Consider the following 14,820-nt stretch of genomic DNA (forward strand, 5'->3'; position numbering starts at 1 on the left):
CTGCCAAATCCTTCTCTGTTGCTTTTCTGGCAAATTAATGAAATGTTTGTGGCCTGCACATTGCTGTGGTTTAACTGAACCCTGGTGCTGGGTTAAAAATGCTGCCTGAAAACTCCGTGTGAAGAGACACAGCCACGTCTCTGTCCCGTTATCCTGCCTGTCACAGCAGAGGTGCTGCCAGTGATGACCAGCACATTTGATGCCTGGGCAATCTCTGTGATAACAGAAGTGACACATGATGTGATAAGCAACACAAATGTGCCTGACAACTATTCTGGGATGGAGCCTACTCAGCAGTTTCAAAGGCAAAGCGTGGAGACAATCAGGCACTCCCAGGCTGAGCTTCCTCTTCGCCCAGACCAGGTAATGAAGGCTGTTAAATGACTTTTCAAATCACACAGACTATAGTTTGTGCAAGAAAATGAGAGAAGACAAGACAAAAGCTATATTCCACAATATTATGGCTCACTGAAGCATTTTGGCAAAAGTGGAATTGTTTTATTTACCCTTTGCCACCTGGCTTCTCTTGGAAAACGGCAGAGAGCAAGTAGGAAATTGGGCAGAGATGAAAGGTGCTACAGCACCATTGTGTCATTTCCCATGAATATGTATGATCAGAGGTCTTTCTTACCCTGGACAGGAGCCAGAGGCTCGTAGACAACTCGATAACCCTGCAGGACTCCATTTGCTGCTGTTGGCTCGCCCCACGACACGTTGAGGGTTGTGCAGGTGATTTCAGAGAAGCCCAGGAAGCTGGGAGCACTGGGTGCTGAAAGGATTGCACACAGATTGAATTGCAGCAGCAGCACTCAATCTAATATACATATATATTATAAAACATTGCTTTATTTGCCCAGCCCAAATCTAAAGGAAACAAGCTGAGAATGGGATTTGTCAGTTGTATCCAAATGTCCTGTAATCAGTCACTAGCACAGCCTGTCCAAAAAATACAGCCAGTCAGCTGCAAAAGTGAACCTCCAGAGCAAACAAGGAGAGAGGGCACGGAAGGAAAAGGCTCTCAGAAGGGTGCAATGGGAGCCACCTCCTCTTCACAGCCACCACCAAGGGCATTGCCTTCACCCTGTGCCACAGCACTCCCAGCACATCCACCACAGGGACTGCTCAGGCTGACTGGGAGCCTGCTGATCCAGCTTTAAAAAAATAACAGGGAGGAATTCTAAAAAGCATGCTTTGCTTTCATAGGACCATCAGGGCAACTTCCAGGCACTGGAGATGAGCTCCTTCTGATTTCCAAGTGTGGCAGCAAAAACCAGAAACAAAACCACAGACTGTTTCCTTCTGGACCAGTTTAGTTTAGGGACTGGCCCTTCTGCCACTCTGTTCTCATTTCAGCTCTATCACTCCCTTTCCTCACACTCCACTTATTTTATACTTTTTTTCCTCTGCTTTCAAGACTTCTGAGTTCAGTCTGGAGCAATCCAGGTTGGTTTCTATCTATGACGAACTCTTCCCAGTACAAAAGGATAGGAATAGTGAGGCCAATACCACAAGCAGGCCTTCGCCTTGAGTAATGAAAACAACTAAATTACAAAAGGCTATCACACCACACCACGTCAAAGAAAAGGACCAGCTAGCGTGGCAGAGCTCAGAAAAGGCAAAAGGCTTAAGTCCTTTAACTCAGAGGTTCAAATCCTCTCCCTAGCTTAACTCAAATAATCTCCCATGACTAACTACCCTCTCTTAATCAACTTCATCATAGCCCTCTCCTATGCCCTCCCAATCTTAATTGCAGTAGCCTTCCTCACACTAGTAGAGCGCAAAATCCTAAGCTATATACGAGGCTGAAGGGACCCAAACATTGTTGGCCCATTTGGGCTCCTACAACCTCTAGCAGATGGAGTAAAACTATTTATCAAAGAACCGATTCAACCATCAACATCCTCCCCAATCTTATTTATCGCAACCCCAATACTAGCCTTACTTCTAGCAATCTCAATCTGAACCTCACTGCCCCTTCCATTCTCCTTAGCAGACCTTAACCTAGGCCTACTCTTCCTACAAATCCAAGGAGCAGTTCCCTGCTGCATGCCCCGTTTCCCTGGCTGTGCCCAGGTGAGCAGGACTTGGCCCCGTACCCGCCTGGTGCGTCCTGCCCGTGGCGGGGCTGCTGCGGGGGCCGTCCCCAGCCGCGTTGAAGGCGGAGATGCAGACCAGGTACCGCGTGTGGCTTGTCAGGTTCTTGAGCCGCACGCTGGTCTCCGGCAGGAAAAGCACCTTCACCTTCTCCGTGTCGTTCAGGGCGTCGCTCTCCCAGTAATAAATCTGTTGGGACAGCGAGACAGGATCCCAGCATTATTAAGTGTGGTGGTACAGTTTATTTAAATGGTATGCTCTGTCTCACCCCTCGAAAATGTAGGGTTTATTTGAAGCCTGTGATTGTCCCCTGAAGTAGCATGGATCTGTGATCCCATTGGCCCAAATCTTATTCTGCGCCCACTTTGAATTCCCCTGTTAAGCTGTGCCAGGGAGACCAGATCTTCTTGGCCCTTTTCTCCCTAGGCTCTCCCTCTCTCCCCCTTACCCCCTTCTCCCTCAGAAACCATGCTGCTCCCAGGGGTGGGACCCCCAATAAACCCTCATCTAATTCACCCTCAGAAGCTGTGTGGAGTCTCCTTGCCTGCCTGCTGCTACCAGCAAAATAACAGCTCAGGGGGCCCCCCAGGGACTCCCCAGGAACCCTCAAATGAACTGCAACAATTAAGGCTGGAAAAGTCTGCTAAGATCATGAGTCCAACCATCAAGCCCCAGGTTTGCCACTAAACCGTGCTCCCAAGTCCCACATCCACTCGCCTTTGGAACACTTCAAGGCTTGGTGATTCTACCACCTCCCTGGGCAGCCTGCTCCCATGCTGACCAAACTTTCTGTGAAGATATATTTCCAATTATCTAATTGGAACCTCCCCTGGCACAACTGGAGGGCATTCCCTTCATCCTGTCATGTGTTGTACTATGCCCTACACCTATAAAATATTTGGCCACTGCAGCTACAAAACAACCAGAAAGTGTAGTCTTGTCCTGCAGTCCTCCGTTAGTTGGGATACTCAGGTTTTTCAGCACATGCCAAATCTTTTCCTTAGCAAATTCCCCTCAGTCCAGTGACCACATAGCTGAGTACATCAGTCAAAAATAGAGCAAAGGCTGAAGAATATGGCTTAATGACAGCAGGTATGAGCTGCCAGGGTTCACAGAGGAGAGGTCAGTTTAAACACTCCCTGAAATTCAAGCTGCCTGCCAGCACTGGCATCCTGACACACCCTGATGGTCCATAGCTCCCATTTGCACACACACAGCATTCACAGGTGTTCACAGCACAGCCAGGAAAATGCCCTCCTGAAGAGGGTAACAAAGACTCTCCCTAAAGTTCCTTGAGGCGCTTTTCCCCCTTCTTCCATTACATAATTTTTACCCTGATGCTATAAAATTAGCCTTCGGAGAAGTTGTTTCCAAACGGGAAATTGGTGCCAGCCCTACTTATTGGACAGGCCTGGCAGTGAGAGCATTACAACAGGCCAAAGCAAGCCAGAGAGCTGAGAGAACAAGCCAAGGCAAGACTCCACCTTGGCTCTCCAAGCCAAGCTGCTGAAGCCATCTATATACGTACAAAAGGGAAAGGCCAGGGATTGATATATAAGGATGCTTGTTACTGCCAAGAAGGGATGCCAGATTATTCACATTGGCTTGGCTTTCCTTCACTTATGGATCTAAATTCATGGAGAGCGGCAGAGCCAGACACTGAACCCAAGCCAAGCTCCAGTGTTTGTAGACTTGCCCATTCCCACTCTCTGAGGGTCCATTCTCATGCTGGAGATGCTGAGCAGCGTGTCTCTGCAACGTGCTCATCTCCTGCAAACCAAACGTAATTAATACTCTGATTTAATTTTGTTAAAGTTAAGGAAATGAAGCAATGCTTCCAAAATCTGACCTGTCTCAGGCTTCCAGCTGGGAGAAAGTTCTGCTCTTCCTAAAGGCTTGTAGCATTTGATGGAAGGAAAGCTCAGTTAATTTTCTTCAATACATTTCTTGCCCCAGCTCTTGTGTAGCTATGTTGCTTTTGTAGCTGATCTGTTGCCTGCATAAGTGGAGCTGCCTCCTTACCTGCATACCCTGTTTCCCCCATGCTCTCCTTCTCCATAAATAATGACACACTCACCCTTTTCTCTCCTCCTCCCTCGCCATCTCATTCTCTTTCTTTTGGTTTTGGGACATGCTGCTGTTCCCTGCTGCAGCCTGAGCACTGCTCTAATTTGCCTTATGCGGCGAGGGCGACTGCACTTTGTAGAGCTCTCTCACAAGTAAATAGCAATGCCAAGCAAGATAAATGAAAACAGTAGAAATGGGAGGATTGCCTTGTAGCCTTGGATGTTCCCGTTCTGGCTGTCGGCAGGAGGGGGGTCCCAGGTGAGCTCCAGCTGGCTGGCAGAAAGGGAGTGGACTTGGATGTTCTGTGGCGCCAGCGCCGGTGCTAGGGAGGAAGGAGGACAGAAGAATTAACAGTGACAAGCAGAATTAGCTCATAGCCAGGTTTTTCATTTGCAGGAGGACCCAGGACAGGCTCTGTTTATGCCACAAGTCAGCAATGAGCCAGCCCCGGGGTATCTGCGTCATTGGGATGTCTCAGCACAAGAGGAGTGAGGAGCAGCTGAGCCTCGGGATGTGGTTGTGCTCTGCTCCACACAGGCTGCCTTAGACACTGAATCAACTCAATCCTGCCAGCAGCTTTGAAAAAGAAAGGAAAATTTTGCCTTGGTTCCCTGGTAGTTCGGGGCTCACCTTTGGCAGTGGACAGTGCTCCTGACCGACTGTTCCTGGTGAGCAAGGCAGCCCCTGCCACCATCAGCCCAAATGCCACTCAGCAGCAAGACTTTGGGCTAAAATACTGCCTAAAATTACCTCCAAACCCAAAAGCTGCTAATCAATGCACTATTATTTTATGTATGACAGAAGGACTTTTAGTTTGCTACTATGACTTTTTGCTAGCTCCACTTTATTACACCTCCACATACACACACTGGCCCTCTTCAGCTCCTAATGGCATTTCTTCCTTGCACTGTGCTGTGCTACAAAACCAATCTTTGAGTGCACCTGGGTCACTCCATCCCTTCCCTTTGTCAGTATCCAACTTGGTGCAGGTGGATTTTCCTCCCCAGCAGCTACTGAGGACGCTCTGTTCTCCCAACCTGCTGTCTGAGCCTCTGGCAGGTTTTAACAAAACAGCTCCTGTTCCGTTCACAGGAAAGGTGCTGAAGTGTGTCCTGGTCAAACTGCAGAAGTGGAGAGAGAAAGGCAGGACAAAGGCTCCACTTCTCCCTTCTCTGTGTTCACAGTGCCATAGCCTTCTGCCAGACCCCCTGAGAAAGTTGTCTCTTTTCTCTCTGCCCCTTTCTGGGCCATAAATAGAAGCGATAAAATATTCACCGCTTGCACTGGATAGCGCCGGTTAGCTGCTCCTCTGGAGACTTCTTTCTTAAGAGAGAATGACCTTCATAAGTCACACTTTTCTACCAATACTCCCTCCCCTCAGAGTTATAAAATAAAAAAGTAATTAACACCCACTCAGCCTGACACCAACTATTTATTTTGTTCTAACTGTGTGGTTTCCATATTATCACTGCCCACCCTGCCGTTAATGGAAATGTTAATAACCAGCGCCAGGTTGTTGTGACAGATGCTTGGGCTCATTATCAGAAATTCTTATTTACCGCTCCATTAAACGACAGAATCGCACAAAAAAACAATTCAATCAAAACTAACTGGAGGAATTTTAACAGCCACATTAATAATCCAAAACATAAATAAAGTTAATGTCTTTTGCATGTTTGCCATCGGCAACTCTATTGCAAAATTATTGCTATACAATTAAAACGTGAAAGGTAAAATTGAAAATAGCCTTTATCCCAGGGCTCGGTTAAAACTATTTATTTATTGTGGGTTTTTTTGTTTTCTTTTTGGCTGGATGGTGAATACATGAGGTGACAGTGACCATCAGTAAACCCTAGCTTGGTCACAAGGGTGCACTTGTCTAATTATTGCCCTGCCTTCTGTGCTCGTTGCTTGGCTGGATGCCTCCATGCAAGGCAGCGCTGTTAGGGACCAAAAAACTCAAGATTTTGAGAATTTCACAGCACAAACCATAGCACGAGGCCAAACTGATCACAGAGAGTAATGCTGAAAACACATCCCAGAGATCTGCCAGGATGACACGCTCAGGGAAACAGGAATGTATACAATCACAGAGGAAAACGGGTCCCTTTAGCAGTGTATTTCCTTTCTAAGGAGTGACACCACTGTCTGTCCTGAGCTGACAGCTTCACAGTGCTCTCAACACTCGGGTCTGAAGCAGCATCTACAAGAGCATTTTTCTTTGGATGCCATGTGGCAGCCTGGAACAAATACCGCTTCTGAGATGCGACCATCAGAGAAGATGGCGTGTACAACCCACTGCCAGAATAACACTGCTTTTCCTCAACCCCTTCATGCAGCACTTCTAAGAAACACAGTGGTTAAAACCTGCCAGTGATAACTCTGCACCGACACACTCGCTGCTGGAGCTGCACTTCTACTGGCGCGGCGGAGGAAAACTTGATGGGAGGAACAGAAAAAAAAATGTGGAAAAAAACATTTCTCTTCACTACTCCAGAGCCTCCATGAGATGCAAATTGTTTGGTTTTGTGCCCTGTGTGTCTGTCCTTCTGTTCAACTTTCAAAGACTGATGTGTCCCGCCTCCTCTAAGCACAGATTTCTTGTTGACAGCGAGGGACAGCAGAAGAGTGCTGCTGATGCTTGATGTGCCTCTGCGTGAGAGCACCCTCCATTAAGGGTGAAGTGAAATACTTCAAAAAGAAGGAAACACATCCCTGAAGACCCCACCTGTTTGCAACCCCAAACCATTCCCTGAATACACGGATAGCCTGTGCCAATAAAAGCAAGTGCATTTTAAAGGTGAATTCAAAAGGCTTTTTACCTTCTAGGAATGCACTTCAAGATTACTGAGCTCGGGATTTTTCACGGCTGTTGAAATCTCAAATACATAAAAAGCAAGGTTAGAGCTACATACCTCACACTGCTTTAGGTGTTAGTGACATTATCAACTATAGCAGGAGCGACACAGACCCCTGAGGGTCCAAACGCAGCTCTTGGCAGGTGGAAAGCATTTCACTTTCCCTGAAAAAAACATCTGTGTACTCATGAAGTCGAATTCTGCGCACATATCCTGCCTTGGAATCTCATGCAGATATTTGTAAACATTTCTTATCTGATTTCAATTTACCTTTGAGATTGTCTCCTTGAAACGCTCTCTTAGCCAAAACCTTAGGAGAAATACTGAGCAGGTTGTGTAGTAATTAGTAACAAATAGCAACAAATATGGGCTGGGCTGCTGTTGGCAGGATCACGTAAAGACAGCAAATCTATCCAGAAACGTGGTGAGAGTGTCAAAATGAGCCCATAAATAAAGTTACACACCTAAATCCACATTTAAACATATCACTGCCCTCATTTCCCAGCTGCACTGAGCAGCCTCTGCTCTCACTGCAGGCAATTTGAGTTTGCAAATGCTTCTAACCTTTAAAGAGAAGGTGCTTGAAATCCCCAGCGGCCTCCCTGCTCCAGAGCTCTGTGCTCTGCAGAAGGTTCACCTCAGCTTTTCTCACTTGGGATATTTGTTCTCTGGGCTGTGTGGCACCCAGAGCTTTCCATCAATATGGAACTGCTATTCCTTTTCCCAGTGACAATCGCCACGATGCTCTGTGGCACAGGTAGGCTACAAATCCTTGTGATTCATTGGGCAAATCTGATAACTGGTTTTGTGAAGCATTCCTCACTGCTCTTATATCTGCTCCAGTTTCTGGGCAGCAGAGGATTTCTCCACTACTGGTTTTCTAATTGTTTCTGCAGCGGCAGTGTCACTGGCAGGACACTCACAGACAAGTTTGGGACAAGATTTCCTGATACTCACACACCATTTAAGTAAAGATTCAGGCCAAAAATGAAGAGAAAAATGCAGTGAAAGAGACTGACGGATTTTCTGTCCATCAGCTTAATCCCAAACAATCCCAAGCAAATTTCTGTTTTGTAAAGACCACTGATCCTTTTCTATCTAGCAAGTGTTTCCCCCAAATTCTTCAAAGCATGACTTGAAGAACATGCCTGTCTTTATTCCCCAGTAATCAATATGTGTGCATTTTGGTGTTAGCACCTAGAGGCCATTTTGGTGTTAGACCTAGAGAATCTCATTGCACAATGTGCTGCATAAACACAGAACAAAGACACAGCTCCAGGACCCCAAATCCTCTAATCCATCTCCTCATTACAATGGAGGGGTGGTTGCAGCATGTTCTGAGTATCAGCTGTAATTTTCCCCACCTAGTGATTAACAACAAGGGAGAAGGCACAACAGTGTTCAGTTCAGTGTGTGCTGATGGTGAAATCTTGCACATCAGAGCTTCCAAAGTTTACACACTGATTCCTGGCACACACAGTCATGGGAAATAGGGCTAAAAGGGTTTGGAGAGGACTCAGACACCATCTCCTGGGTCACACTGGGATCAGCTTGCTGGTCAGATTTTCATGTAATCTCAATCACTGACTTCTTTCCAGATTGTGCTGCCATTCCCACACAAACTCTGCCAGCACCTCTCTGCTTTAGCAGCTCTTAAAATAGGGGATTGTGTAATACCCATACTTTAAAAATAAAAATAAACAAAATAGGGCTATCTATAATATTACACTAACAAAAAACCTCTCATATTATTCTTTTTGATGCCTAACCTAAACCATCCTTACTGTATTGAAGTTATATCCCTGCAGTGACATGGAGATTGCTGCTTCTTCAGCTGCAGCCACTGCCTTCAAGTCACAGTGTAGATAAGCAATAGTTTAGTAGATTCTAAAGCCAAACACAACACAACAAACAGAAGGTCGCCAGATAAAGCAGTGAGACTGATCAGCAGAACAGGCAAAGTGGGGTTTTCCTGCAGAACAGGCTTAGAGAAGAAATGTGAGGATGGTACCTCCCAGGAATGACCAAAAAGGTGGATGTGCAGATGTCAGCAGTCACTCCTTGCATGAAGGAAAAGTGGCATGAGAGAAGGATGTTCAGTGTTTATTGGCCATTTTCTGACAGAGTCTGGGAGAGAGCAGTGGGAGGATCAGAGCTTCCCCAGCAGCAGAGCCTGGTGCCGTCAGGAATGCTGCGTGAGGGATGCTGATTAGCTCAATAACAATTAGTCAGTTGTGCTTCAAAACCAGCTACTGCGAAGCTGCTTTCCACTGTGAAGAGCAGCACAAGCTATATTTAGAATGTAAAACACACTTCCCACTAATATCTGCCTGTTTTAGGCTGGGCTGCATCTCGTGATGGAATTTGATGTTTTTCCAAGGGCTGAGCTCTCTGTGGTTACTCAGATGTGTTTCAGAGGCACTAAGAGAGGCAGAGCCACATTCCAGGGATGTGGGTCTTAACCCCTCCAACACAATCCATTTGCTACATTGGGCTTGAGTGCTCCTGCCCTCTTGCTCAGCAATTTGGCACCAATGCTGCCCTGCCAGGTTTGTGACACCCTGAGACATGAAACGAGTCTCAGCAAAGGAGCAATCTGGCCTCCCCATCGTTGAGATGTTCAGCTGGATGGGGGAGGAGGGAAAACAGCTGTAAAAGCCAGGTTTTAGTTGGAAATACTCCTTTCCAAGGGATGTGGATGCATGTGTTGATTTACACAATTGCATAGAACTGTATAAGAGGAATTGAAACATCTCCTCATGTAGTGGAAGTGAACACAAGAAGAACTTGAAAAACATCTCTCTCACCTTCATGAATGCTGAGGAAGACAGGGCAGAAATGCAAAAATAGATGTAGAATAGAAAGATAAAAATAGAAAAACCTGTTTTAGTGGAGAAGAAAGGGTGAAGAGGAGAAAGAGAACAGCTGTCAGGATGAGAACTTTGGGAGTCTGGAACACCTGCAGTTGTTTTACTCTGTGCCATCTTGTCTGGGTAGGCAAACACTTGGCTCTCCTCTGTACACCACATTTAGTACAGTAGCTGTGTTTTGCCACATCAATTTTTTAAGGATATTAAAGTAATGAAGAAACATAAATCAAAGCAGCTGCAAATGATCCCCAAATGTAACATCCCCAGCTTCTATGCTTAGCACTGGGAAGCTTCCCAGTGTTGGCACAGGTACCTTCAGCACCTGCAGAGACACAGGAGGGAGGTGGGGGTGGAGAGAGGGGGAGATAACATTCCTGCAAACTGAATTCCTGCAAACTGAAATGAAACAAGGACTGGAAGTGCAGTCTCTTTTCCACAGACACAGATCTAGGAGTGTACCTGCCCTTTTTGAACTGAGGAGCCATTCTCATCCTGTTCCTCACTAACTCTTCCAGTGGTGAACACACTGTTGCTGTGATCCCTAATCTTTTAAAGGGGGTTTGGATTTCCCCCGTGAGTGAGCCATGTGCAATCTGGGAATTTCATGGGGCAGACGTGATCTGGGTAATTAGAACCATGGCAAACCCCACAGAGCAGTGCTGTGAAAGAGGCTGCAAACAAAAACTACACACTTTTCTTTTGCTGAATTCCACAGTTCTACTTAGCAAACACAACCCTAGAAGAGGCTATCAGATTGCATACTGAGATTATCCATCAAGGAAGTGAGAGAGCCTGGCCCAAAGTAAAGCCCTCACAGAACTGTCAGACTGCCTCTGGAAAGGGTGTACAGGTGGTTAAAACAAGAAGTGGGGGGAATAATAAAATGAGCTTTTCCCTCTATTTCTTCATGTCAGGAAGGATATGATCACACACAGGCAGGCAGCCCATCAGTCAGCAGAGATGGGCCACGAGCAGCAAGAGCCTGACAGCATCAGGGAGGCACGAGCCTGCAAGCTAAAACCCCCTCTCTCTCACATCCATGCAAATCAGGGATGGCTCCTGCAGCTCCCTCTCCCTCACATCCGTGCACTTGGGGGTTTTCTCCATTGAAGAGCAGAAGCAGTTGTGTAAAGAGAGCAGTGCCAGCTCTGATGAGTGCAGGATTCACCCCCAGGAGGGGCTGAAGGTTGTTCAAGGGATGGTGAGGAGCTGTTGTGTGTCTGACCCTCTCTCATGTGCACTGAGAGCAGTACAGGAGGGGAAAGCACTGCCCTCCACTCTCTTACAAAGCTACCCATTAGAGAAGCAAAATTACCAATTTCAGATTTTTTCCCCACACTCCCCAGGACCCAAAATTCCTCCTCCTCTATTTGTAGTAATGTTCCACTTATTATAATTTGTTAATGCCACATTTGAATATCATAATACCACAAGTTCATGGCAACTGACAAAAGCACCCACTTCACATCCACTAACAGCAATGGCAGCACCTACTGAGGTCTAATCCTTCTGCTTCACTGCAGCCAAGAGAGCGTATCAAATAACCTCCCCTGGGTTTGCCATCTACCAAATGTCAAAAGCTATATCAGAAAAAAGTCAAAGGGCACAGGTGAGATCTGCCCCTGGAATAACCTTTCACTGTGGCTTTAATGCCAGTTTGGGTAGCTGACCCCCACGAGGAATTAATTTAGGATTTACAGATTGCAATGGTCAGGGAACCCCAGGGAGCCCACAGAAGACTGTGTTCTTGTGCTCCTGGGGAGAGAGAGATTAAATTTAAATTTTCTTGACTCTCAGTGAGAGTTTTCTCTTTCTTTCTTTATTTTTCATCCCTGAGATCATTGCTGCAGTTTCACACCCCCATTCCTTCTCAGTGCCTGGACTGCTGCAGCCAAGATATTTTAGACTATTACTAATTCATACTTTCTTAAGAAAAAATGGCAACTTTTTTGTTTTCACTCTACAACAAGCAACCTGAAAAGCCTCCAGTTCTGTGATTGACGACGGATACAGCAAACAGATGTCAGAGAAGAAAACCAACTGTGTTTCTCCACAGCTGGCTTCACAGCAAAGCTGTACAGAGGAGGCAAAGCCACGGGAGTTGAGACCCATATGAAAATACTTACAGCACAAATTTTGCTCACATATCCCAGGATGACTGCAAACAAGCAGAGCAGGACTGCACAATTAGGCAGAATAGGAATCTGGCTGCAGATATAACCCTTTAGTCAAAAGCACTCCAACTCCAGCCTGTGTCTGCTGGAATAGGAGTTACCAGCCAGGGGCTTCCCCACCTCTGTACCAGGGCAATTTCTGCTTCATTTGACTTTACTACTGATTGCTCATGTTTTTTGAAAGGAAGGTTAATTCCTCAGCTTTTAATGGAGTAAGCTGTGCTGTGAGCTCAGCAGAGCTCCGCACACCCGATCAGGTTTCTCCTCGCTGTGCTCTGTGCAGGGATGTCCCTCCCTGGCTCTCACAGCCCACGGAGCTCTGCAGCACAACAGCTCATCTGTCCTTCCCCTCCCACAACTGCAGCGCACAGTTCATGATGAATTTGGGCCCGTCTCGGGCTACAGTCGGCACCAAAAAAAAAATCAGCATCAAATGCTTTGGGTTGTGAGTTCATCCTCGGAGCAAAACGCTGCCCAGCTCCTCCCGGCCCTGCCACAGTTAGGGACCAGCGCATCAAACACCGCGGATGTTTTTGCCAGGACAGAAACATCTTTCCTACATTGAGACGTGATAAAAAGAGGCAATTAGACCCGAGCTAAGCAGGAGCTGCCGCACTGCATAAAGCATTGTGCTGTACCAAAGGCTGCTGATGACCAATATTAACAACTTAATGAGCTGTTAATGAGGCGCGCGTTCGGCTTTTACTTGCAGCATGAAAACATTGCAAATCATTTTAGGGAGCTTTGGACTGTCAATGGAGAATTAAAGATGTCAAATAAGCCCATCAAATCTATGTCTCAATCTGGACGCTGCTTTCCAGTGCATTCGCTTAAAATTCCTTCTCCTGTATGGTAGAATAACTTGCTTTGACAGCACTACGACTCCCAGACTTTGCTTCCTTCTGCCTTGACATTAGATTTCAGTCTCCAGAGAGCTGCAGGGATGTCTTTTTGACATGTTGACATTAAGGACACTTCTTCCACAGACTCACACTGGCACGGTTACTTTCTGTCTTGCCATTGTAAGAGCAGCTACTGAGCTAAGCCACCAAATCTGGAAGTCTAATTAGCAAAACCTTCACATCATCTGTAAACAGATTAAGAATATAAAATTAGCCTTAAAAAACAGCCAGTTTGAGTAGGAAAGGGAGCCAAGCCTTACAGAGAAAATTCATTTCCAAAACTCCCCAGCATTGTAACAATACCAGTAACACACAAGCAGTGACTAATGCTCTGATGTGGGCACACTTTAGTTTGTTATTTTCTACTGTCCTGTCGCAGCCCTGCAGGATTAGATCCCACAGCCACATGCTATCAACACTCCTGCTACCTCCAGTGGAGCTGCATTGAGGGGAACAACAAATCCGGGCTTGCTGCAGACAAGTCCTTGTACATAGAGTGAATCTGGAGAAGTTTAAAATCCACCAAGAAACACTGATGGGATTGGCCCAGTGGCCAATCCTGCTCTCAGAAATGGGATGCTGTTGGGATACAGATGAATTGAATTCCAAGAGAAACTGGAAAGAGGTTAATTTCCCAGACCAACCAGGAAATGTCTCACCACTTCTTTTTTTCCTTTCATCTTCCTACAGCTTGCCTTTCTTGCTCTGCTCTGACTTTACTCTGTCTTTTAGCACATTATTGGAGAACGTGGCTTGCATCTTTAACTCCAAGCTGACAGGAGACCTTCTCAGAAAGACACTGGGGACAGGATGGCAACTCAGTGTCACTCCTGGAGCAAGAATTCCCAGAATGACAGGGTAAAGCTCATCCAGAACTGAGCATCACAATGGAACAGCTCTGCAGGTTCTTTAAATTTAAAGAGGAGGGGAAAAAGACAACCAGTTTCAAACACCCTGCCATCCCCCAAAAGTAGCCTCTTGCTGTCCAGAGGTGTCAGAAATTAAAAGGCAAACATCCTTTTATTTCAAAGGTTTGGTGCTTTTAAAGCATCGAAGTTGCCCTTTGTTTAAAGTTTGAGCATGTGAAACCAAGAATTCATTTACCATTCCATTCCCCCATAGCTTCCCTCCATCCCCTTTTGTTTATCGAGGGAAGATACCATCCCCAAGGCTGACAGGTTTTAGACTACTGCAATGTGAAATGGCCATGATAATCCTTCTCTTCCCTTCTCCAGTGGCATCTGGGATGGCAGTGCCCACCCAGCTCTTGCAGCTGTGCCAGCAGCAGTGTGCTGCTATCTGCAGAGGCGCAGCCAGCCCACGTGTGCCACCGAGATAGGAGAGCACAGCCAGGGGCCGCGCAGGGCACAGGCTGCCAGCTCGGATGTGCTGGAATCCTGTCATTCCTCCCCGAGCCTGGGACCAAGGAGGCACAGGGGACTCCACACAGCATCTCCACTGCTCTTTGGGGCAGGGGAGGAGGTAAAGCTGCTGTGCTGTGAGAGAAAAGGGGGGCCCAGGTAGGGCTGAGGGACCCCCTTCTCCAGAAAGGGACGGAGGTGACGCCACTGGGGGAATCTGGAGTGCACACGTAAAAGAGCAAAGCCTGAAGGAAGAGATTAAAGCACCCAAGGGTAAAGGAGCCTTGTCCTGCCAACCTTCCTTGCCTTCAGCACAAAGGGATGTTGCCCCAGCACAGATAACCAGGCAAGAAGGGACAAGAGCTCTGTGCTGGAAGCAGTTTCTAAAGGGGAGCCAAGTACTTGGAGTCAAGTCTTTGCTTCCTTATGTGGCTTCTTTTTCCTTACCATGGCTCACTCTCTGAGTGTAGCCTTTTCTGTCCCAAACCTATTTC

At 46.7% G+C, this 14,820-nt stretch overlaps 1 protein-coding gene across 1 annotated transcript in view; it reads right to left on the reverse strand.

The window, feature by feature from the left end:
• SDK1 (sidekick cell adhesion molecule 1) overlaps nucleotides 1–14,820 on the reverse strand; it is a 389,058-nt gene that overhangs the window by 32,142 nt on the left and 342,096 nt on the right. The window contains exons 36-38 of the mRNA XM_030958488.1: nucleotides 4,368–4,483; nucleotides 2,097–2,283; nucleotides 632–769 (exon numbers count right to left, since the gene is read on the reverse strand). Of these exons, the coding sequence (XP_030814348.1) occupies nucleotides 632–769; nucleotides 2,097–2,283; nucleotides 4,368–4,483 (441 nt within the window). The remainder of the gene's footprint in view (nucleotides 1–631; nucleotides 770–2,096; nucleotides 2,284–4,367; nucleotides 4,484–14,820) is intronic.

This window comes from Camarhynchus parvulus, chromosome 14, assembly GCF_901933205.1.
Source record: "Camarhynchus parvulus chromosome 14, STF_HiC, whole genome shotgun sequence".
Classification (NCBI taxonomy): domain Eukaryota; kingdom Metazoa; phylum Chordata; class Aves; order Passeriformes; family Thraupidae; genus Camarhynchus; species Camarhynchus parvulus.